The sequence below is a fragment of the Lepidochelys olivacea genome, assembly GCF_965140295.1.
Source record: "Lepidochelys olivacea isolate rLepOli2 genome assembly, chromosome: 2".
Lineage (NCBI taxonomy): Eukaryota > Metazoa > Chordata > Testudines > Cheloniidae > Lepidochelys > Lepidochelys olivacea.
Window position 1 is genome coordinate 50,278,262 of NC_140412.1, and position 25,215 is coordinate 50,303,476.

The 25,215-nt window shown below is 40.2% G+C and overlaps 1 protein-coding gene across 13 annotated transcripts in view; it reads right to left on the reverse strand.

Moving 5' to 3' along the window:
* Positions 1–25,215, reverse strand: part of RALYL (RALY RNA binding protein like) — a 625,744-nt gene that overhangs the window by 70,184 nt on the left and 530,345 nt on the right. For 10 of the 13 annotated variants that reach the window (XM_084621334.1, XM_084621333.1, XM_084621330.1 and 7 more), the window contains one exon: positions 20,080–20,112. The exons of the other annotated variants lie outside the window; for them this stretch is intronic. In XM_084621334.1, the coding sequence (XP_084477460.1) occupies positions 20,080–20,112 (33 nt within the window). The remainder of the gene's footprint in view (positions 1–20,079; positions 20,113–25,215) is intronic. 13 annotated transcript variants of the gene reach the window in all.

Genomic DNA, 25,215 nt, shown 5'->3' on the forward strand with positions numbered 1-25,215 from the left:
CATCCATTGCTCCTTTGTTGTCAACGCTTGATAAAAATATTCAATACTAAAGCAATATTCTTTCAATCCAACTCTCTTTAGGAAGTACTTGTCAACACAATGATTTAAACTAGCGATCCAGTCATTTGTAAAATCATTTCTCCTCTCACAAAGAACGATTGCAAAAAATGTATCCTTTCAATACAAACGGGATTGAGCCTAAGTTAAACTGATATCTAAATATTAAAAATTGCAGTCAAAAATTTAAAGTTGGGGAACTGTTTGACCTATGTAGGGAATTAACAATGGGATATGGAGCCTTTCACCTCTAAACTGTCAGGCTGAATCCATCTTAGGCTGGTAGTTACTAAAAGCCAGTGTCACCTGATTGATTTTCTGTGGTCTATTTGAAAAAAATTGGAGATCTCAGTCCAGTTCTTAGTGGACAGGAGTCCACATCCTACAAAAACAACAATACAGGTGGCACTAATTAGCATATTAATTGACAAGCTCACCACTGAGGCCAAAGACGGAAGGAGCAGGGGGACTCAACTACCATCTCTACAATAGAGATGCTCCCATTTAGGTCAGGGTTGAGACACATTGGGAGAAACTTATTTTGCAGCCCGTGCTACATCTGCTCTGGGGATAAACAGAAAACAGTCTTTAGAGTCTGATTTTGGCTGACATACTTACTGTCAAGGGACAAATGTCATTAGTGATTTCTCAGACTAACATGTTCTGGAGGGTTTTTCGGAAACCAGAAAGTGCCAGAGGATAAAAAGGAATTATAGAAAATTTAAGTTTTAACTTATTTCTGTGGTGTAGTTCACCTTTTCAAGTAGGCAAGGTCCCCTGCCCCGTTTTTTCCCCCAGTCAAAATGCTTGAAGATGGTAAAGTTTCAAATTAGCTGATTACCTGGAAATTTCAATTATTGGTCAATTTTAACTGTGTTTGTGCACATATAGGCAAATCAAAGGGTCCAACATGTAAATACTGATCTGTGTGTATAAAATTAAAGGCAGGAAAGACCCATGTCATCATTTCAAAGGTTCTAAGATTTTTCTGTAGGTCTGGATTAGGAAAAGAAGGAAGGGAAAATTTAGAAGGACTGGAAGGCAAATTCTTACAAAGGAAATTGACAAGATCAGCATGGTTTGTTTGGAGATCACAAAGGAACACACTTTCTTGAGATACAGTCATTTACATAGACTATTTCTGATTTCTGTGGGAAAATCAGAAGGATTTCTTGAAAGTCCAACACGCAGGAACTGCACCCTGTGTGTAATAATAAAGCTAGTTTTTCTCTTGCCTTCATATTTGTAGGCACAATTCAGTCAATTCTACCTTTTCAATAAACTGCTACTATAGCAAGCCATGTATACATTTGGGGCCCGATTCCGGCACTCAGAAAAGTGAAAGGGAGTTTCCTCATTAATTTCATGGGAGCTGGTTTGGATCCATAGGTTGTATGTACTGTTAGGAAATATTTGTACTCCATATTCAAAAACACATTCACAAGATGAAAGTAGTTTGCCACTAAAATGTGATTGGGGAAATCCTCAGCCTGGTGACCAGCATGAATAGTGAACAAGCCACTTAGGCCCCATTTTTCAAAGTGGAGTATGCGACATTAGGCCCTTCCCTGGGATTTGTGAGGATTAGTCTAAGCTTGTAAAGCACACTGAGGGACAGATTCTCCCCAGCAGAGGAACTCCACTCGGGGCAACAGGGGATATCAAGGACATCAGGGATAAGGCTCTCTGATTCTAAGAAACAACTGGCCCCGTTGTCAGAGCAGCATAGGGTGCATGAGAGCTGCAAAAGGGCTGGATCTCTAATGGAAATGTAGCCCAAAGAATGTCACATGCTGCATCAGTGCTAAGTATTATTATTGTTCCTGCTCAAAAATCGCTGTTGTGCATGTGTGCACAATGCATTCGACTGTGGCTAGTTCAACGCTTTTAGAAACCAAATGCTGCATCATTACTTTTCTAGTTCAAGAATCCTAAATAAATCTACTTACTGTTTCCATGTATTTCTACCCCCGGTAGATTTTTTTTTTTTGGTCATCTGATGTAATCTCCAATTTCTTACATTTTCCCCAGGAGAACTTTAGACCAAAGAATGAAAAAGTTTTTTACCTTACCATTTCCCAAGGTGTCCTTTAATTGTATAGAGCAAGTGAGGCCAGCCTTGATGCCACTACAGTATTTTTTTTAGCTCAAGAGTAATGAGCTTCTGCCCCTTAAAAATCTGTTCTGAATTCAATGTATTCAGGATATTCCTGTCAAACTGTACATATACATGATTGATTATCCAATTTATTGGAAATATTGTACATGTCACAGGAGTGCCATTTAACTCAGTTTGACAAGTGCAGGAGAGTGTCATCAACAAGTATAGGGATAAATGACAGGTTTACGCTTTTCAAATGTTGCTACAGCATTTCACTGAATGGCGGATTGATAAATTAAAATTACAGTTGCAGCATCAGATCTGAAAGAATAACCACTTTAGGTTACAAAAATAGAGCTCTGGAAACTTTATATACTCTCAAGAGAGGTAGCCTGAGGAGCAATGAATGCAACAACAAGAAAAGCACAGTATATAAAGGATTCATAAATTATAAGGTGACAATTTCAGAGTTATACAAACAAAACAACAACAACAACAAATTCAAGGGCTGGCTCTTTCTCCCTTTACGCAGAGTCATAAAATGCTGGCGCTAACCCATTGAAATTAAGTGGGCTTGATTTTGATCTGTTAGACAGTATTTACACCAGTGTAAATCTGTTGACTTTGATGGAGTGACTTCTGATTTAAACCAACATAATGGAGAGTGGAAACAGGTCTATTATTGCTGGACAATCAAAAGACAATTTGGTTGCCCAGTATTTTATCCTATTCTACATCACTTGTTTTTTCAAAAGTGTAGTTGGCAAACAGCATACAAAATATCAATATTTATCAACAGATAACTCTGGGCAATAATTGAAATACCATATCTATGTCCTACTCTAAGTATAAGGAAACACTATTTTATCTCTGACTCACTGTATAGTAACTGTTGGAAAATGCTGACATTTTAATGGCAACCACTGTACCTGTTAACTTCTCATAAAGCCAAATTGGTATAGGAAGTGGGAGAAGAGTCTCCCTGATAAAAGAATGCTTCCATATTCTGGAGAAGGATGTGCTGCTTCACTTTTTTCACAAAAAGGAAAACAAGAAGTGGTAGGAGAGAAAGAAGACAGGAGGCAAATAGAAGAAAACAAAAAGGAAAAAAAGAGGGAAATTACTTACTTTTACCCCCGGCTCAGTAGCCTTTCTTCCTTTCCATTCCCAGCATGCATGCTTTGTCTAACTACCTTATATTCTTGAGCACTCTCACTGTTTTGTAAAGATAAGTTATCTGCTCACCACTTGCACTGGGTAATTGATATAGTTGACATTTTCTACCTGGTATGGTTGTACAGATAGGGTTTGAGACTCCAATGTACTGAGTGCTTTGTTTCCATTCTTCAAATCATTTAAGCACCTCATGAGTTATCCCTTCTACAAAGAGACCAGTTAAAAGGTGGGCATGGATAAAGAAAGAGAAGCCAACATGGATTGCCCACACTGTGTCTATGAGTGAGTGAAGATGATCATTCACGGTAGTTGTGTCAGACATATAAAAAGAAAGCATCCGTAAAAATGCTCTCTCTCCAACTCTATTGATAAGTCTGTCATCCAGGCCTTCATCAATCTCCTGTCCTGATTATTGTAACAACCTTCTTTCAGGCCTCTCTGACATACAAGTTGCCCCAAGCTTGCCCATACAAAATGCGGCTGCCAAGATCTTCCTTAGGACCAACTTCTGTTGGTGAGAGAGACAAACTTTCATACTTACACAGAGCTCTTCTTCAGGTCTGGGAAATATACTCAGAGTGTCAAAGCTAAATACAAGGTGGAACAGAATGTTTAGCTTAAGTAGTTAAGAAATATTTTAAGGGACCATTCAAGGTTAAGTGGCAAGTTAACACCTCTCCAGTCAGAGAGAGAAAGGGGAAAAAAAGCTGGGATGGGGGTTAGCGGGTTGTAGGTTGCTGTAATAAGACATAAATCAAGGCTCTCTGTTCAGCCCATGTTTTTTAGTATCTAGCATAATTATTAATTTAAGTTCCCAGACTTAAAAAGCCCAGGGCTGCAGGAGCCCCAGGCCCTTTAAAGTGCCAGCCTGGGGAAGCCGGTCCAGTCCGGCATGGTGTACTGGCTCTTGCCGGTACGCCATACCAGACCAGACCGGTTTACTTTCACCTCTGCCTGAGATATATCAATTATAATTTCATTGTCTGTACAGATGACGTAAACTCCCTCACAGATTTCCACTTACAACTTTAACAACCACCAGCCACCCTTTAAACTCTCTCTAGAACATTCCTACACTAGCATGAATTTCCTGTACACCATGATCAGCTTCAGCAATGGAACCCTGCAGACAACTATACACAAAAAACCTAAAGATCTCCACATCTATCTTCAAAGCTCCAGTAATCAGCCCAAACACTAAGAAATCTGTTATCTATAGCAGATACCACAGAATATGCTCCAAGAAGAAAGTCTGGGTGTAGTGGGACAGTTACCCCACTCCTGGGAAACAAGGATTAAAAGCAGCTCTGGAGAGGGCTGCGGCTATGAAAGGCTAGGCTGATTGGGGAAGCAGCCGCAGATGGGGCCATGCCAATCAGGCCACAGCTGGCCCTACAAAAGGGCTGTGAGCCAGGAGCTCAATGAGTCTCACTCTAGTCCTGGAGTGGGAAGGGCTAGCTACCTGGGAGCAAGGGAAGCAAAGCAGTGCTGGGGAAGGGCAGGAGAGCTCCAGCCTGGTAAACCCTCAGGCTGCAGGCCTTGTTGAAGGCCTACAAAAGGTACTGGGGCTGCAGAGGGGCAGCCCGGGGATTGGCAAAGGCAGCAGGTCCTACTCCCTTGCCAATGATGAGTGGCCACTATAGACTGCAGTCTGCCCTAGTGAAAGGGGGCTAAATGATCACTGGCAGTAGCCACTGAGGCAACGTTGGCTTAGAGGGTTAGGGGCCCTCCTGGGAGGGGAGACCCAGAGTGTGGGGGTACTGCTGGGGCAGAACCCCGAGGAAAAGGACACCAGCGTCTGGGAGGGACATGCGGGCCTGAAGCAGGTGAGACACAGGCCAGCAGAGGGCGCTCCGAGGCTGGAAAAGAGCTAATTCCCAGGTGACCAGCAGGAGGCACCACGCCGGTGAGGCTTTGCTTTGCTACACTGGGGTATACACCTTTTTAAATAGCCTTCACCAAACAAGGACACCCCAGCAGAGAAGTAGCTGCATCAGAGAATGGGCCACAAAATACCCTGAGAGAACCTGCTTCAATACAGAATTAAAATCCCTTCCAATTAGCACACCTCTAGTTGTCACATACCATGTCACACTGGAACCCATACAGGGTATTATCAAACAATTACAACCACTGCTCAATGGAGACCACATCCTGAAAGAAATCTTTCTTGAACCCCCTCTTCTGGCCTTGGCTACACCCCAAGCCCTCAAAGCTCATCTTCAGAAACAAGCTCCACACAGACCAGGAGGCACAAACTCAAAACAACACCAGACCCTGCAAGAACAGATGTAAAACCTGTAGACATATCTCCACTGTTACAATGATTAACACCTCCCACACATTTCAACATCCATGGGTCCTGCACATGCCTATCACAACACGTGATGTTCCTCATCTAGTGCACTACATGCCCGAATCACAACTACGTGCGTGAAAAAATACAGTCACTACACTCTCGAATGATCTCACACAGAAAAATGATAAAAGACAAAAACACCTATCACCTGTCGGTGAACACTTTTCACAAAGCGATAACTCTATACCTGACTTCTCAGTCCTCATCCTCAAATGAAACCTGCACAACACCTTCAAAAGTTGAGTGCTGGAGTTTAAATTCATAACTTTGCTAGATACTAAAAATCATGGACTGAATAGGAAGGACACTGGCTATATGGCTTATTATAAAATCTATAACCACTTACATCCCTCTCCCCAGCCCTTTTTTCCCCCTTTCCCCTCTATGACTGGAGAGGTGTTAGCAGGCCACTTCACCTTGAATGATCCCTTGGAACACGTATGCAGTGTTGTTGTAGCCGTGCTAGTCCCAGGATATTACAGGTGGGTGAGGTAATATCTTTTATTGGACTAAATTCTGTTGGTGAGAGAGACAAGCTTCTGCGCTTACAATAAACTTGTCCCGTGTTAACTACTGACACTAAACAATCTGTTCCACCTTGTATTTAGCTGTGACGCTCTGAGTACCTTTCACAGACCTGAAGAAGAGCTCTGTGCACATTTGAAAGTTTGTCTCCCACGGCAACAGAAGTTGTTCCAATAAAAATATTGCCTCACCCACCTTGTCTTTCTAATATCCTGGGACCAACATGGCTACATCACCACTGCATATGAGATCTTCCTTGTCTATCAGTAAAAAGGAGTACTTGTGGCACCTTAGAGACTAACCAATTTATTTGAGCATAAGCTTTTCTGAGCTACAGCTCACTTCATCGGATGCATACTGTGGAAACTGCAGAAGACATTATATACACAGAGACCATGAAACAATACCTCCTTCCACCCCACTCTCCTGCTGGTAATAGCCCATCCAAAGTGACCACTCTCTTTACAATGTGTATGATAATCAAGGTGGGCCATTTCCAGCACAAATCCAGGTTTTCTCACCCCCCCCCCTTTTTTTTTTTCAAAAACCACACACACAAACTCACTCTCCTGCTGGTAATAGTTTATCCAAAGTGACCACTCTCCTTACAATGTGTATGAAAATCAAGGTGGGCCATTTCCAGCACAAATCCAGGTTTTCTCACCCCCCACCACAAACTCACTCCCCTGCTGGTAATAGCTCATCCAAACTGAACACTTCAATCTCTCTGGTCACGCAATTACAGACATGAAGGTTGCTATCTTAAAACAAAAAAACTTGAAAACCAGACTCCAGCGAGAAACTGCTGAATTGGAATTCATTTGCAAATTGGATACTATTAATTTAGGCTTAAATAGAGACTGGGAGTGGCTAAGTCATTATGCAAGGTAGCCTATTTCCCCTTGTTGTTTCCTACCCACCCCCCCGACGTTCTGGTTAAACTTGGATTTATGCTAGAAATGGCCCACCTTGATTATCATACACATTGTAAGGAGAGTGGTCAGTTTGGATGAGCTACTACCAGCAGGAGAGTGAGTTTGTGTGTGGGGGGGAGACGGGGTGTGAGAAAACCTGGATTTGTGCTGGAAATGGCCCACCTTGATTTTCATACACATTGTAAGGAGAGTGGTCACTTTGGATAAGCTATTACCAGCAGGAGAGTGAGTTTGTGTGGTTTTTGGGGAAAAAAAAGGGGGGGGTGAGAAAACCTGGATTTGTGCTGGAAATGGCCCACCTTGATTATCATACACATTGTAAAGAGAGTGGTCACTTTGGATGGGCTATTACCAGCGGGAGAGTGAGTTTGTGTGTGGGGGGGCAGAGGGTGAGAAAACCTGGATTTGTGCTGGAAATGGCCCAACTTGATTATCATACACATTGTAAGGAGAGTGATCACTTTAGATAAGCTATTACCAGCAGGAGAGTGGGATGGGAGGAGGTATTGTTTCATGGTCTCTGTGTATATAATATCTTCTGCAGTTTCCACAGTATGCATCTGATGAAGTGAGCTGTAGCTCATGAAAGCTTATGCTCAAATAAATTGGTTAGTCTCTAAGGTGCCACAAGTACTCCTTTTCTTTTTGCGAATACAGACTAACACGGCTGTTACTCTGAAACTTGTCTATCAGTGTTACAGTGTCATCCCTCCCTCTGAAAACATCCACTGGCTCCCCCTCTTCTATCCCATCAAACCTTCTTGTTACTGCATTCAAATCCCTGCGTTAAGCTTCCCCTATATACTTATCTGCCCTTATTTTTTTCACACGAATAATCTTTGTGTTGTCCTCCAATATATTGTAAATTTATATTGTCTAATTCCCATGTAAACTGCTTGTGGTAGGGACTAAACATATATATGATTTGTACAACAATGAAGTAATTGATGGTGCTTAATAAGTAATGAATAATAAATAATAGTAGCCACATTCCATTCCCAGCTACCTCTTTGTAAATCCAGAATAACTTGTTGAAGTCAATGGCCCAGATCCTGTTATTTATCTGAGTGTAAATTGGCATTATCTCCAATTCCTTCAATGGATTTACTCCAATTCTACACTGGTATAACTGAGAGCAGATTTTGGCCCAATATTCTCAGCTGGAGGTGACATGTGGCACTAGAATGCAGCAACATTCTGTGAAATGAAACATTCCATTGGGATACTGGCCTTTTTGCTAGTCTGTACATACACTAGCAGATATATGTGGAAGCACTGCTAAGCAACATACCCAGTACATTAAGCTCCAATGAAGCAGTAAAACAGACACACCTGTTGTTTTAGCAAAATACTCATGGGGGGAAATATTTAATTATATTTTCTTATACTTCTTATCCCTTAAGAACATAATACTAATTCACTTTTATAATGTGCTTTATTCAACAGCTTTTGTATCTAATAATATTTTAATAAATATTTTCTTCTATTTTAATATAGAATTCATAAATGGTATCCGAGTATACAGTGTTACCTGCTCCAGAAACAGTGAAGATATGTCCATGATTGTTAAATGCTAATAAATTCAATCCCACAATTGGAAAGATACATTTGTAATTGTTGTTAACTGAGATACATTAATCATCATGTTTCTAAGACAATCAGCCCTTCTTTGCCTGAGAAACATTTATAACACTGCCAACTATTGCTTGAGAAAATTAATGTACCAATATGAATATGACACCATAAGTAAATATTTAGAGAAGTCTTCATTTACAATGTTTATATCACTACAGGTAAACCACACTATACTTCAAATATACAAAAATATCTTAGAGTACATTTGCTTTTGTATAGTCTATTAATTAAGCTATTATAATAATTTACTTCTCAGTTTTGCCTATAGCATACTGTCCTATAATCCACAAGACTCTGTGAAGGAATTGAAACTCTTAAAGTCTCTCTCTCTCTCTCTCTCTTTGTATATGCTTGCTGATCTTACCTCTAGTATTTTCTGTTTTCTCCCCAGAAAAACACATTACCATTACTCATCAATATTGGATTTACATGGTTGTGAAGTTATTTTTCTATGAATGCTTTACACAGCAGGACAGTTTTATAGCCTATAAAGTATCAGACAGAACATGAAATATGTCTACCTATTGATGCCTAGATAAGGTCTGGTTGAAACCAAATGGCATTTGAGCACAGATATAAAGTATGATTATGTTTAATATTTTCTATTGACTATACAGGAGAGCTTCATTTTGCAAGGAAACAAAGCTTTACACAATACCCAGCAACTACTTCTATCAGTACAGTAGAGACGGGAACAGTTTGACTCAGTATGATGCAAAGGATCTGTGTTAATGAAGTCTAATTCTTTCTGCTGCATTGACTTCAGCATCCCAAAAGCTGCAGTTTCATTTCTCCTGCTCTAGATCATCCAGTAACACAAAGTTCAATAGCACTGGCTAAATTATTAGTTTCAAATAAATTATCCAACTAATTTAGCCCTTTTTTCTGTCTATGATTCCATCCTGGTTTCTGTGAAGGTATTTACTATTCCTAGATATTTGACAAATAGTTCATGTGAACACATTTCAGTCTCTAGGTTGTTTGTGCACTTCTGATTGTTTTGTATTTGTTAGTCATAAGGTGTCTGTGGTTTGGAAATCTAACTGTGGTTTTTGCTCCCTGATTAGATGATAGAAGAATAATGAAGAGCAACTGGCACGACTCCAGTAGGAAGACTTTGACAAATAATTACTCATTCTAAAACTCATGAAAATGTTGGGATTCACCAACATTTTTAGAAATTAGCTGGTTTTAGTCTGAATAATATGATGCCATGAGTAGCCGTGGAATGAACTTGCCCCATTTAGTTCTTAAAATATCTTCACCTCTTTTTAGAATGATTCAACCAATTCTAAAACCCAGTTTCACTAGAACTAGGACTTGGCTAACTTTAACTTTAAATTTAAATAATATAATGAACGAGGATGGGCTTAATGGTCTGTAGTCACTGAACAGTATCTGCTGGTGATACCAGAGATAAAAGGCAGAGGTGTCCGGAAAAAATTATCTGTTTTCTGCATTCTGCCTGTCCCCTAGAGGATTGATCCTGCATCCCTTAATTACCCATGTGAGTAAGGGATGTAGGATCCCTGTGATGAAGCTGAGAAACCTAACACCACCAAAAAATGGGTAAAAGAGAGCCACCCATCTGTACCTACAGCCAATGCCAGGACTGGAGGGAGAAGAAAAGGAAAGAACCTGGCTCAGTTCTGGGCTGACTGGGCAAAAGGTAGAAGTTAGCTGCCTTCCTATATGAAGAGACCATCACTAGGAGCCTGATGGCTGGGGACAGCCTCCAGGGAAGAAGCACTGAATCCCTAACCAAGGGAAACTGCTACGGAGATGGAGGTGCACCTAGGATCTGAGTGAACTGTGTGACTGAGATACTGTGGGGTTAGGCCCCATCAATCTTACTGCTGCCCTGCCCGGAGGGACCTGAAGCATGTCAGAACGCTGCAAAAAATCCACAAGTGGCCACTACTTGAACTGAGCCATTATAGTCCAAACAGACTGTAGAGGCCACGCCCCAAACAGAATGACAGAGGTCGGAGGTAGCCCCGGGCAATGGACTTAGACTCTCTACTGGGAGGTCCCTGTTCGGGCATTGCTTCACAGAGGGCCCTGGTGGGGAGGGAGGGAGAAAGAGAGGGAGGGTCCAGGTCCACCTACCACACCTCCTTAAGAACTAAGGTACCTCTGCCAGAGAAGCAAGGGGCGGGAAGTCAGGTGTGCCAGCCACTAGACAATCTGACCCTCAGAGCACCCTCTTTATTTAAAGAGTTTAAAATGATTTGTAACTATCTGGCATTGCTGTTGAAGCATGGGTGTCAGTGAACCTGAAAAGCTAAAAGGATATTTGTACTGTCCACACACATGGTAGCTGCTGCCTAGATGGACGATGATGATAATAACAACACAATTTGTAATTCAATATTAATGATCAGAAAATACATTATAAATTTTAATACAGTACTCGATACTAACAAAATGAAAATACAAATGAAACTTTAAATGTGTATTTACTGTGTTCAAATCTGGAAGAGCAGCATTGGTTTCTGTCTCACAGGGCTGGTCCAGTTCCCCACTCAAGGTGAACAGGGTCACAGCACCACTCAGGTCTGGCCTCATGGTCCCTCTGTTGTGACCGAAGGGTTGCCGGACCTATTTTCAGTGAGTGGTGCTGTGACCTCACGTGCCAGCTTGCAACACCACTTGGTTTGGGACCCCTCTCAAATGGAGGCCTGGGGCAAACTGCCCTGGCCCTCAACTGTTACCCTTGCCACAGTTGCCAACTTTCATGGGGTAAATAAGCACCCCGATTTTCATAATAAGCCAAAAATCAAGCTCATCCCATTTCAAAACAAGGCCAAAACAAGCCAATTCCTAAGAACCCCAACACTCTATGTAACTAGATCCTTCTGGCGTGCAGTCTGGGACTGTGGTGGGCCCGCTGTGCGCCCCTGACTCTCTCCCGCCCTTTGCCCCTGCTTGCCCCCCTTGCCTCTGCTTGCCAGGAGCCAATAAAAAAAAAAAAAGCAACAAGCAACAAGCTACAAGCCAAAAACTTAAGCCAACAAGCAACTCACAAGCCAATTATGCCAAAAACAAACCCCGAGGTTTTTTGTGGGTTTGGCATGTCTGCACTGCATGTGTGTGGCTGAGAGTGCCACAGTGCTCCGGAGTTCTCTCCTCCCATGAGTTTTCCTTCAGGAACTCCTGATACATTACAATTTCCTCTCCCCAGAGTTCTTTCCCTGCCTCAGCTCCCCGGTCCCACCACTGGCACTCATCTTATGGTATATGTTTAGGAATTAGTAATAGACACTCCCAAGAATAGGTCTCTGTATCCTGTGCAACTGTGTTTCCTCAGCTACTGCATTTATGGTATCTGTCTGTATGTGCATCTGGTGAACCCTGTGTAAGGGAGTGTTTGCCAATTCTGTATCATGTATGTTGAAAGGAAACCGCTACCAAAACAGCAGAGAACCCTGAAGAAAACCGTGTCTTCAACACCACACTTCAGGTCCCAAGCTACAACCTGTTTTTGTTTTTAATTGAGTAAGCCCTCTTTTGCAACATACCACTACTTGCTCTGCTTTGCCATCCAGTTGCTGCTATAGGAAGGAATTATCCTCTCTAGGATTGCCTGTTACTGTACTCAGGAGAGGCTCTGGATGGAGAAGCCAAAAAGGTGTCAGAGCCCTGAAAACACTCTACTTCTTGTGAAGCCCAAGAAGCTTTATAAGTAGCAGGAGAAATTCAACATGTTTTCCTATGACCGCAACAAAATAGGCTTTTTGTCAAGGACAGTGAGCAGCAAAGCTGGAGCAAGAGGCCCTCTTGTATAGATGGGACCAGGATCCTTATCTGCAGAGGGTTACTGCTACTGATTTGATATTAACCCAGAGCATAAAAATACTACTTACATACTGCTTCCAGAGAAACAGTAATGGAAAGGTAGTCTTGGGTAACAGAAGTGAAGGAGACAGAGAAAAAGAGAAGGGCAAATGGAATAACCAGGAGAGGGAAAAGTGATCTCATGCTCTATTGCCTCTCTCAATTATGAAGTGCAACATAACTAATGATTTTAAGGTCAGAGAGCTGAAGAGGGATTTCTTAGGGTGTTCATTCAGTCAGTTTGTCGCTAATCAAAGTTAATGGAATTAGAAAAAGCTTTCCTTGCCCAAAGTATTAGTACGTGTGTGTGTGTGTGTGTGTGTGTGTGTGTGTGTAATGGAAATAATCAGGGAAACATTGGGGCAATACTACTGTTATTTAAACTGCAGCTGAGTGTAACAATAAATAAGATGGAATCTCTATGCAGACAGAGACAAGATGAGACTACCAGCACACTGAGAGAGGCAGTAATTGGAAATGGAGCTGCACCCTTTCTATCCAACTCTCAGTAATCTCAGATTTTCAGGAAGATCCTCAAGCAAAGAGCTCTGTATGAACCAGTATGAGAGTCAGTGCTGTGGGTGGATGAGGTGATTATTTAAGAATCTTAATTAGCCTGATAGGAAACAGAGAATATTAAATCTTAAATCTTGTGGAAAGCTACTGGGAAAATTGTGTATCCAGTAAAGCTCTTTTAAAGTATAGCACAGTGGTTTGCAAACTTTTCCATACGAGGACCCTCATTCTGTATTAGCCTCCTGCCCAGTTATCTGGGATCTCGCTACACCTCCTTCCCATTTAGCAATAAGTGAAATGCAGGGCCATTGTGAACCCCTTGACATCCGAATGTGACAAATCCCACCCACCCACCCGTTGCTGCTATACAAAATGGAAAACTTAATCTCTTCCACTTTTTTTAGGCGGTGCCCTGTATTTAAGGTAACTGTTGTCTCCTGGGCAGAATAAATTCCAAGCACAGAGCCTGAAGTGATTTTCAGCCAAAGATACAGTTGCTGCCTTGCAAAGAGGGAGCTCTATATAGGTTAGAATTATTATATTCAAGTGTGTAGTCCCTCCTCTCACCATCCACGTGGTCCTGAGAACATTACTCACGCTGAGCAGCTGGCCCACATGTAAGAATGCGACGAAGGGCTGCTGAATTTGCTAAGTTTTTAACTATTAATTTTAAAAGCTGCCCTCTCCCTCACTCTGGTTATCCTCCATTTTTCTCTTCGCAAGGAAAGTATTTTCCCCATTGACAGCTACAAGCTGAAGCGGAGCATCAGGGATAGTGGACTGCCCCTTCCCATCAGCCAGTCAGGGGTTAAGGTTTTGTGCCATTGTTATCAAAATAATCTTGCTGTGCTGCCATGGCATTCTTATTCTGCTTCATGCTGTGTGTATTAAAGCTTGTTCAAGGAATTAATGAACTCGAACGAAAGAACCTCTACTGAGCACCTTAGAAAACAGAAATATCCGGTTGGAATATTAATCAAAGGAAATAGCTAATTCATATAGGGCCTGATTGCTCCTTCTCATCGGAATTAAAAATCTGCAAAACTTCCTCTGGAAGAGTTTTCTCCACATAGTTCTGAGGGGTGAAATTTGCACTGCCCTCCAACCTTGAAATCAACAGGAAGCTTTTCCCCCAGAACTCGAAAATCCCTGGGGCACCTAGATGATCTACAGGAGACCTTGTACCTCAGAACTGGCTTTGGGACCCTCCCTTTTTAGCTCTTAGGTAAAATGTCTCCATTTGGCCTGCAATGCAGCCAGGGCTTCCTCGGCTGGTGGTCCATAACATAGAGGCAAGCAGCAGAAAGTTAACAGACAGGCTCAGACTGCATTAATTCTTATCTGAATGCCCAGTGGGACTCAAATGGGGTGCGGGTCTGAGAAGGTGAGGATAATTCACATATTCCCCCAGCCTTCCCTTTTTCTGTTCCCTGCCCAGGTGTAGTTCCCCGGACTCCCAGAGCTTCCTCCGTGGGCTCTTGGACAGGAAGGAATGGTACAGGAGAGAAAACTAAATCCCTGAACCATGAAGCCAGGAGCAGATCTGCACCAAAATACTAGAGAGACATTCCCTACTTTTTTTTTTATTAGCAGTCATGAGGGATATTTGCAAAAGTCACTGGAGAAGGGAATGCAAAATTAAAATAAAGATTATTTAGGAGGATGGACCGTTCATACAGTAAATGAATAAACAGGTTACATTTAGCCAACACTAAACATGATACTTAAGTTTCAGCACAGATTATTATATATCCCTCTAAGGCAAATGAGATGGAGGTATAATTCCATTTCTGAGCTGTGTCCTATATCTAAACTACAGTCTGGGGGTGAAATACCTGTGTCTTAGAAATGTACAAAAAATTGCAAAGGTTTGGTTAAAATTATGCTATGTATGCAAGATTTTGTTGTGTGTTTATTTAATCCAGAAGTTTGCATTATAAATAATGTTGAAAGATTTTATATTAAGCAAGCATCAAATAAAATTTATAGAAATAGCTTTGCCAGTAGCGAGAATAAGGATTTTATGTAGTTTGACAGTACTGTAAGGAAATATAGATATGTAAGGGGGGAAATTTACAGCAGGACTTGGCATTGCTTTTTTAAAAGTATCTGAAAATAATTCCAATTTTTGTAGCATGAAATTTTTCCAGAATTTAGTCACATACACTGGGGGACAGCACTGCGAGCTTCATCATCCCATTTAATCAAAGTTTCCTCACTTGGTTCTAGAGGGACCTCTCCTGGACCATGATTCAAGAAAGCACGTCTTTTCAGGACAACACCTAACTATGTGTTTTCCTGAACTGGGATCCTACTGAGGACAGGGTAGCTCATTCAGGTGATGGGGTCTCTGCTAAGATTGTCAAAAAATGTGTCAATTAGTGCCAATTTTGTTTGTGATTTTTCATAAGAGGACAATTATACACTATGTAAATTCTCATCTGCACATGGAGTTTAACTTTCCAGAATAAATTTCAAAGAAGATAATGCTAAAGCGGAACAAGGCCCTCTTTTTCTGGAATACGAATGTCCAGACATGGAGTTATTTAGGAATAACTATTGTGCATTAAACTCAGACACATATCTTAATCCAAATTAACTTTCATGTGTAGACAACCCCTAAAAAACTCTGACCACCAACTCATTTCACATCCCAGCCCATCCCAACCCTAGCCCACTTTCCCCATCTCCAGATCATCCCTCTTCCACATGTGTAACGTTTATCACAAATGACTAAGCTTGAAAAAAATCTGAAAAATTAGCACTCTGGATTTGATTTTTTTAAACATCTACACAAACGGAGGAGAAATAGCTTGACTCTCAGCTGACAAGATGTTTAAAGCGAATGGATTTTCAATCACTGTGAAAAGCTGCTGCCTGCTTATTAAGTAAACCTATTCTGTGCAGCTGGCAGAGACTGAAAGACATAAAAAGAATCAGCTGTATTTCTCTCTCTTCCTGTCATGACCCTTCTGAATGGAACCCAAATGTGACATATTAAATGGCAGCAAATAAGGCACACATTTTTAGCAGTAAGGGTAATTAATCATTGTAACAATTTACCCAGGGTTGTGGTGGAAATTTTTTAATCAAGACTGGATGTTTTTCTAAAAAATAATATGCTCTAGTTCAAGCAGGAATTAATTCTGGGAAGTTCTGTGGCCTCTGTAATAAAGGAGGTCTGGCTAGATGAGCACAGTGGTCCCTTCTGGTGGGGAATAATCACATCTTCTTTGTTCAGGAGATGTAGGGACTATGACCCACATGTACTCCAGGTGTGCAAATTGCCCCAGGAGTGTGGTGAGGGGCAAAGAAGAAATGGGCATCGTTCTCCTCTACCTTTGCCTGTGGAAATGGCCACCCTTGGAAAGGAAAATAAACACCACACCATTCTAAGGACTTGTCTGCATGGAGACACTCAGGACAGTTCATCCAAATTAATTTTCAAAGCGGGTTAAGGTAAACAGAATAAAGGCTTTGTCTACATGATGTGATAATGTGCACTACAGGTGTATGATTTCTAAAGCACCTCATGTATTGTGCGCTCATTGGTCCACACAGATCCTGCTGGCACACGCAAAAACTTCTCTAGTGCTTGAAACAGTGGTGTGAAAGTCCACCAGTGAACTTCTACTGCACACCAGCAAGGTCTACCCAGACCAATTAGTGCACAACACATTAGCGTGTTTTAGAAGTCGCACGCTGTAGTGCACATTGCTGCACTATGTAACAAGTCCCATGGCTACTGTTATTCTGAATAAGGCCTGGTCTACACTAGGAAATTCGGTCAGAATAACTACTTCACTCAGGGGGTGAACAATCCACACCCTTAATGATACAGTTAAACCAACCGAACCCCTGGTGTAGACAGCACTAGGTTGATGGGAGAATTCCCCCGTTGACATAGCTACCTCCTCTCGGGGAGGTGGATTACCAATGTTGATGGGAGAAGCCCTCCTGTCAGTGTAGGAAGTGTCTTCACTGAAACACTAAAACAGCACAGCTGCAGCGTTTTAACTGTAGACAAGTTCAAAGAGTGTCCTCAGAGGGGCTTACGGTGCTTTAACTACACGTCTTTAAATTTACACCTTTAGTTAATTCAGATTAATTTTCTGAGTGTCTCTGTGTATACAATCCGTGAGTCTCTGTCTATGCTCACCGTAGCTCCCACTGGGGCAGTACAGCTCCTCATCACTTCTACACACGTCTAATTAGCCTTTGGCATTTAGGTTGCTACATTTAATATTGCTTTGCATAGCATGCACGCATACAAACGCACAAAATCAATCATGAAGATCCCTATTGATCATTAGCCTAGACACTGCAATAATAATAATAAAAAAGTATAATTATCATTCGCTAGCAGTAAAATGATAAGGTGCAAGCAAGTCTCCACTGCACAGTGGAGATAAACTAAAAACTCACCTGCAGAAGCAAATCATCTGTAAGCAACGGAAATTAATTTAGACAGCTGCTTTGGCCTATTCTAAATGTAAGGGGCATTACAGGGTACACGTGCTATTCTAATTAAGGTTGAGTCAGCAGCTCTATTACAAGCACTTAATGTAGTTTCAGGAGTTTATGGCTTCAACTGTCATTCTGGGCTGACAAAGGTCAGGCTTGACAAAGCCCTGGCTGGGATGATTTAACTGGGAATTGGTCCTGCTTTGAGCAGGGGGTTGGACTAGATGACCTTCTGGGGTCCCTTCCAACCCTGATATTCTATGATTCTATGATTCTATGAAACTTGAAATCCAACATCTCAGCATGGGAGCAAAGCCTCTGAACAAGTTAAAACAAAAATCAGTTTGCAATTAGGTGGAGTAAATCCCTGACACAGCACTAAGAAGGAGACCTGTTTGCTCAGACCTGTGACTCAGCAAGTCTGTTTCTTCTTCCTGGCTACGTAGGAATGGCAAAAGGCAAGTATATAGGCAAGGAAGTTACAGATGAGGGAAGTTTTTGCATTCTGACATATGATAATTACAACTGAGGAAAACAAGGATGTGCCCCAGACAAACCTCTGCACAGTTCTGCGTAGAGCCTGGGTTTCATTGTTCAGATTATCCTTCCTGGGAAGCAGCTAGTTTGAGCAGCGAAAAATCACAGAGTTGTTATACTGTGTTGGGGGTAAATTGACTCTACAGAGCGGTAGCTAAAAACAAATGCAGTATTGTCAACCCCAAACATTCAAAAATCATGAGATAGTCCCCCCAAATCATGTGATTATAAATGATTAATTATGAGATATTTTTCTTTATCTGCCTTCTGGTTTTTGAGCCTCTACAGTACACCTATGCCAAGTTTTAATTTTTTTCTACAACCACAAGGGACATAAACTTTTTTTTTTTAATGAAAACAGAGATTTTCATCTAATCCCCTGATTTCAGAAGCTGGGGCTTTGAGAAAAACACCAAATATCATGGTAATTGAAAAATTGCGAGAATTAGCCACACAAATTGGTGAAATAATAATTCATTTGGTCATTTCCAGTGCAAAAGCAAGAACAAATTTAAAAAAGCATTTTATTCACTTTAGACATTTCTGAGTGCCTAAGGAAAAAACAAATTAAATTATATGTCAAAAGTAAAAAAAGAGAAAAAAGTATGCAATTAATTCAAGATACGACCAAACAAATCTTAGTTACTTTATATGGCAGAAACGAAGAAAGATTAGGCATAATCTGGCATATGTTGATGCATGTAATTTTATTCATGCAACAGTCCCATTTTCATCATTGAGACAACTCATATGAGTTCAGTTATTCGTGGACAGAAATGTTTGAGGAATATGGTCCCTATTTTCACTACATTTTTGACTCCATAACTCACATGTTTCTCTGGTTTGCTTTTATTTTATATATACCAGTTATGGAGCATTTCTTGACTCCTTGGTTTTATACTTTGGTTTGGAAGTTACGGATCATTTATGTGCTCAGATTAGCTCTTACCTGACTACTTTGCATCAGGACCCTTTGCCTGGTTGTATATATTCTTAGCAGTATACAATACTACAGTTTTGAGGACTGAGAACCAAGGAGAAAGCATGAGGGAATGAGAAGAGACCAAGAAGACAGAATTGGATAGAATAAAACAAGGAGAGTGAAGTGGAAAGAAGAAAGAGAGAAAACAGTGTGTTAGAGCAGATTTAGAGAAAAGTGATACTGATACAGGGAAGACAGACTAAGAAGAGTGCAGCTGTGACTCAAAAATACAATACTAATACTTACCTTTATGATATACAAACAAAGGTGCATTTACCAAGTGAGTACTGTTTTCCAGAATACAACATATTTAAAAATAATGTTTTAAACAGATGAAGAATTGCTTGAATTAACAAAGTATGAAAATTGGTGACAGTGCATGTGAGGTTACAAGTTTTATAACTGTTTTAACACACATACCAATATACATATGGTTCATAAGCTTGAAAAAGATCTGATTTTATATTTTACAAATTTGAATGAAAAACAGCAATATTTGCAAACAGTTTTATCAACTTAATTTTTTGCACTAGTAGTGACATTTTAAAAACAGCATGTTAATTGTATTGAAAATACTATCAAAATTCATACTAGATTAATAAATTTGGTAACATGAAATTCATATTAACTGATAGAACAACATCAAGACAACTAATACAACAGTTGTCTACAAGAGCATCATCTAACATATATGTAAAATCTCCTCTGTTCATTTCAGTTATTCAGCAAAGACAAAACATTTTTTGTCATGTTTGAGTGGAAGGAGAAATCAATGACTGCTGACATTTAATGACTAAAATCTATGCTTTCCAACCTTAGGTTTAGTAATGAATGACTGTTTAAATGAGAGAATTTAACATTTCAACATTTTATATTTGATTGGTCTAATGGGGTCAACAATATTGTATAATGGTTAAAAATATATAGATATATATACATATATACACATACTCACCCAACAGACAGGAAAGGTTCCTTTGAATCAAGTCTGTTAAGTAAATAACAGATATTTTAAAATATATATATATACACATATTATATTGTATAGCATTTAAATTATGGACTTAAAAGGCTCTAATCGATCTATTGCACTTTATATGGTGATAATGCACAATCTGGCAGCAATAGCAGAGCATCAAAGTTCTGATCCAACTCCCATTGAAATCAGTTAGTTACAAGACTCCCAATGACTTCAGCTGGCAGAATGTTTACAAAGCAGCAAACCAGAGGCCTGATCCAAACTAAACCCACTTCAGGGTGCATTTCACAGGAAGGACACTTGACTTGATAAGTAGTGTAACAGGAGCATTTTCATCCCACTCATATGTTCCCCCTCCCATGCTGCCTACTTCCATGTGAAATCAAATTCTTTTTCTCCTATGCTCCAGTTCAGGAAGATACTTTACTACTAAAAACTGAGTCTTGCATGGACATGTGAGTTGCCCATGTGACTCCAAAACTCCATCTTGGAGCTAGACTTTGCATAGGAGAGAGGAGGGGGTCTCCACCCACAAGAGAAAGTCTATTTAAGCCCGTGGGAGACCCCTCCATTTTGTCTTCAGCTGGCTCAAGAGATAGCCTCTCCGCCCCCAAGGATACCTGAAAGAAACTGGAACAAAGGACAGTAACTACAGGGGGTGTGAGTAATTGCTGGACCCAGACTAGAAGGAGACTAGTCTGTAAAAGGAAACTTACTGGAATTCCTCTGAGGGTGAGGTTTTATCTGTATTCCGTTTTCTTAGACATAGACTTGCGTGTTCTATTTTATTTTGCTTGGTAATTCACTTTGTTCTGTCTGTTACTACCTGGAACCACTTAAATCCTACTTTATGTATTTAATAAAATCACTTTTTACTTATTAATTAACCCAGAGTATGTATTAATACCTGGGGTGGGGGTGGGGGGCAAACAGCGGTGCATACCTCTCTATCAGTGTTATAGAGGGCGAACAATTTATGAGTTTACCCTGTATAAGCTTTATACAAGGTAAAACAGATTTATTTGGGGTTTGGACCCCATTGGGAGTTGGGCATCTGAGTGTTAAAGAGAGGAACACTTCTTAAGCTGCTTTCAGTTTAAGCCTACAGCTGTTAGGGGACGTGGTTCAGACCTGGGTCTGGGTTTGGAGCAGGCTGGCAGGTCTGGCTCAAACCAGGCAGGGCACTGGTCTGGTTTTGTGAGTGGATGTATATCATACCCCATAAGTCCCCAGCTGGGAGGGCAGGGAAAGCAGGGGCGGAAGTAGTCATGGCACATCAGGTGGCAGCCCCAAGGGGGTTTCTGTGATCCAACCTGTCACACATGCTATCTCCCTTGCCTTGTTATGCCACGTATCATCCATTTTGTAGAATGTCATCACCCTTTTAGCTCAGGCACTTCTGGCAGATGTGTCATGATAGTTTTGGTGTCCATAACATTAACTGGGTGTGAATGTGAATGAAGGGCCTTGTGAAGAGGGGTTAAAAGAAAAACTCTACAGACCTATTTTGAGATCTTAGGTGATATATAAGTGGTATATAGAGTACATGTAGGCCCTCTGTACAAGGGTGAATTTCATTTGAAAGAGAGCACTACAAAGAATAAAAGATAAAAAGCAAAACAAACTCTATAAAATATTTGTCAGCGTCTTTTTAATAATGATGATAGCCAAAGAGAAATGGTGGCATGTCTCTGGAATTGAACACCTTAACTACTACAAAACCCCACAAAAATCCAACCACACTAAACAAAAATACTACAAAATAATGTATTTCTCAAAATCTATTCTCTCCCCACCCCACAATTTTATTAGGTACATGATATAGTAAAGATTTAGTCAAAACAAAACTAGGTTTAGTACAAACGTTTATAATAATCTAGCCAGAAGTTTGTTTTCAAACATGTATTCATCTTAGCACATTCTAAAGACAGTCAACTTCAAGTATTACGTTTAATTTTAATAATGTTCATCAACTTTTGCAAAGCATTTAATTATCAGGAAGAGGTTTCTAAAATTACTGGTGGGAATGCTTAAGCACCTGTCTTGCTCTTGACTGTTGGATGCAATATACTTGAAATATAGTTTCCTGGGACTGAAACCTAAGTTTTTAATGCAACTTTCACACATGTGCTTCAAGTAAGGGTGAGTAGATGCCAGAAACCCATCACAATGTATTTTCTGTGCATGTTTCTCCCTCCTCTCTAGCACTTAAGAATAGAGTCATTTGTCTCCACGGCAGCATCTGCCCTTTTCAAGGGACTGGGTGGCCCTGTGTTGATGTATTTGTGAGTGGATATATATCATACCCCAGGAAAGATACTACAGTGTAAGACTGCATTACCTTTACTGCAGAACACCCTGGACAGTCACTAGTGCCTGTCAAGTTTTATGCCAAGCTGACAGGAAGCAGGATGGTCAGTGGGGGCCTCCATATAGATGGCCGTGGCTTCCTCCCAGAGGATCCATATTTTGGGGGTGTGCCCTGTGGCTCCATCTGTAAGGTGCAAGTCCTGTTCCCATTATGAATAAAACAGGTAGAAACTCTGTGATGATCCTTACAGAGTTTCCTTTTCCCTTATCATCCCTCCAGTGGGTTTTTCCACGCAAGGGGGTTATCCAGCCCTCATAAGAATCTCATAAGTTTTGGCCTCTGATATTTTCTTCATAACAGTAAAGATGAAAGAGAACTGAAAGCACATCTGTGTTTTTGTGCAGTCTTACAGCAACAATTTTGTCATGAGGAGAGCTCTGGGACATCAGTGTTCTGATGAAGGACATAATCTGGTGGGTATAATACACAAAGGAAATGTTTGAGGTAATGTTCTCTGGATAAAATACTGCAATTAAAAATCTATTTGAAATTCATTCTCAAGATGGAATTCCATTTGCTTTAACTGTGCTGGCCTAAGTTTGACCCGCCTCTATATATTTGACTAAATGCTTTTAGATAATATGCAGCATTATTTTAAATTAGTTCAAGTGTTTCAGGTAATAAGGGAATACAATCATCCATTGGCCTTTTATTTTAACAGGTAATTCAGTGCATACAAATTAATATAAAGGGCTCTAAAACTGCAATTCAATGTAAAAGAATATACTACATGTCCTTTAGTGGCAGTATTTATCTATCCATGTTATCAATTATTACTTCCTTCCCAGCGACTCAGAACCCAAAATTCCTCAGAGTTTTAAAGTATTTTATATAGCTAAGAGTGACGCATCCTAAAAGGTAATCCTGGGTTGCTGCAGAAGAAGTTGAGATATTTCTTCAGCAGACAATCTATTAGAAGAGGAATGTTTGCGCTTAAGAAGAAAAAAAAGGATCAAACCCTAAAAGAATGCAGGGATACTGAAATAAATAAATACATAAATACAATAATATTTTTAAAATAATGCAGTAACAGTAATGACACAATGAAATGATATATTTTATAACCTATGATTTGTTGCTATCTCTAAAATCTGGGTGCTAGAACCTTTCTGATTTGCAATGTTTTTATCGCCCATAACCTGCAGTGCTCAGGGGGGAAAAATGTCTAATGAAAGGGAATCTCAATAGCACATATACACTTTTTTTAATACATTGCATGATTCTTGGCCTATTTTCATTTGGCCTATTGGCACAACTAACTTGATACCATGTGCATCCAATGATACCTTTGTCATGCAGTAGATGTACTATTCCAAAGTTTCTAAAAAAAATCATACACATTGTACTATAAAAACTAGAATAATGCAATACATGTCAACAGTCTCTACAACAACTATCTCTACAATATGTCAACAAATCACATATAGGGGACTGGAAAAACCTGAGGTAAACTCTAAACCTTTAACCTTAGCATAATTGTTCTAGTTAAGATTACAGGCAAGATGCCTTTTTATATCTGGGACACAACTCAACATACATAAATCAATTTCATTTCAGGCTAAACCATCCCCTCTCTCCTTCCCAAAATCTATTTACAGGAAATTTGGATACATCATTGACAACATCATTGTTGTAGATAGGCAAACAGAATTCAGCTAAGTGGTCCTCTAAGATAACTCATTTGGAATCAATATATGCTTAGTGCTGATGATTCATCATTCATAGCTAAGGTGTGGACAAAAACCAGTCATGTTGTATTTCTGTTTGCTACCTTATTCTGCTACCTCAAGTGTGACAAAACAGTCTACTCTGGACCAAACAAAGCAAAGTTCAGAAACTAAGACCAAGATTTCCAAAAATGACTCCCGATTTTGTACATCAAACTTGAGAACAAATTTCAGAGGGTAGGTAACTCAGCACTTTCTGAAAATAAGGCCCCTTTAGGGTAGTACTGTCTCAGAAAATGGAGTTTGACTCTATTGTTGATGTCAGCTTGTCTGGATTTACAGCCTGAAAATACTGATTCCATTATACCTAACGCCAGCAGCCACATTGCAGTTGGCATGCATAGCTTTCTGCTGCTTTAGTAGAGTCTGTTATGTCCTTGAGGTGGCGAAAAGGCTTCTGAAAGCCTTTTCCTGATACTTCTATAGAACATCTAGCAATACAGGAAGTAGTATAGCACCAAAGAGAACATAAAACTATACAAGAGCTTCTTCCAAAACCATAGAGGATACTCTAAAATACATCATTCAGTGGAGCATGCTTACACTTACATCATGTTCCAACTAGGACCCTGACTTTGCAAATAATGATATGCAAATTGGCCAAGAGAAGGCTAAAATGTATGTCACTTGCTGATATAGGGTGGCTGTTGATGTGCAAAACCAGGCAAATGGCTCTTAGGTCTGTGATACGCTATATAGGGTTTAAACTTAGTTCTTCCTCCTCCTCTTCCTTTTGCTTTAGGGCAACTGCAACAGTACTGTGATCTGGAGGATTTGAACAGTTAATTCCTCTGATAGGAATCTAACAGTTCAATTTTATATGCTATTAATGTCAGAAAGTTTTGCTAGTCAAAAAGCATTTTGAACTTCAGTCACTTCATGGATTGGCTGTGTAGTTTTATGGTATATTTCTTGATTGATTTGGTTGACTTATTTACGTGTCAAACAGATCTGTCCTTGTGCATTCTGTCTGTTTTAGAAGCAGAGATTTAACAAAAATAGATGTTAAATCAC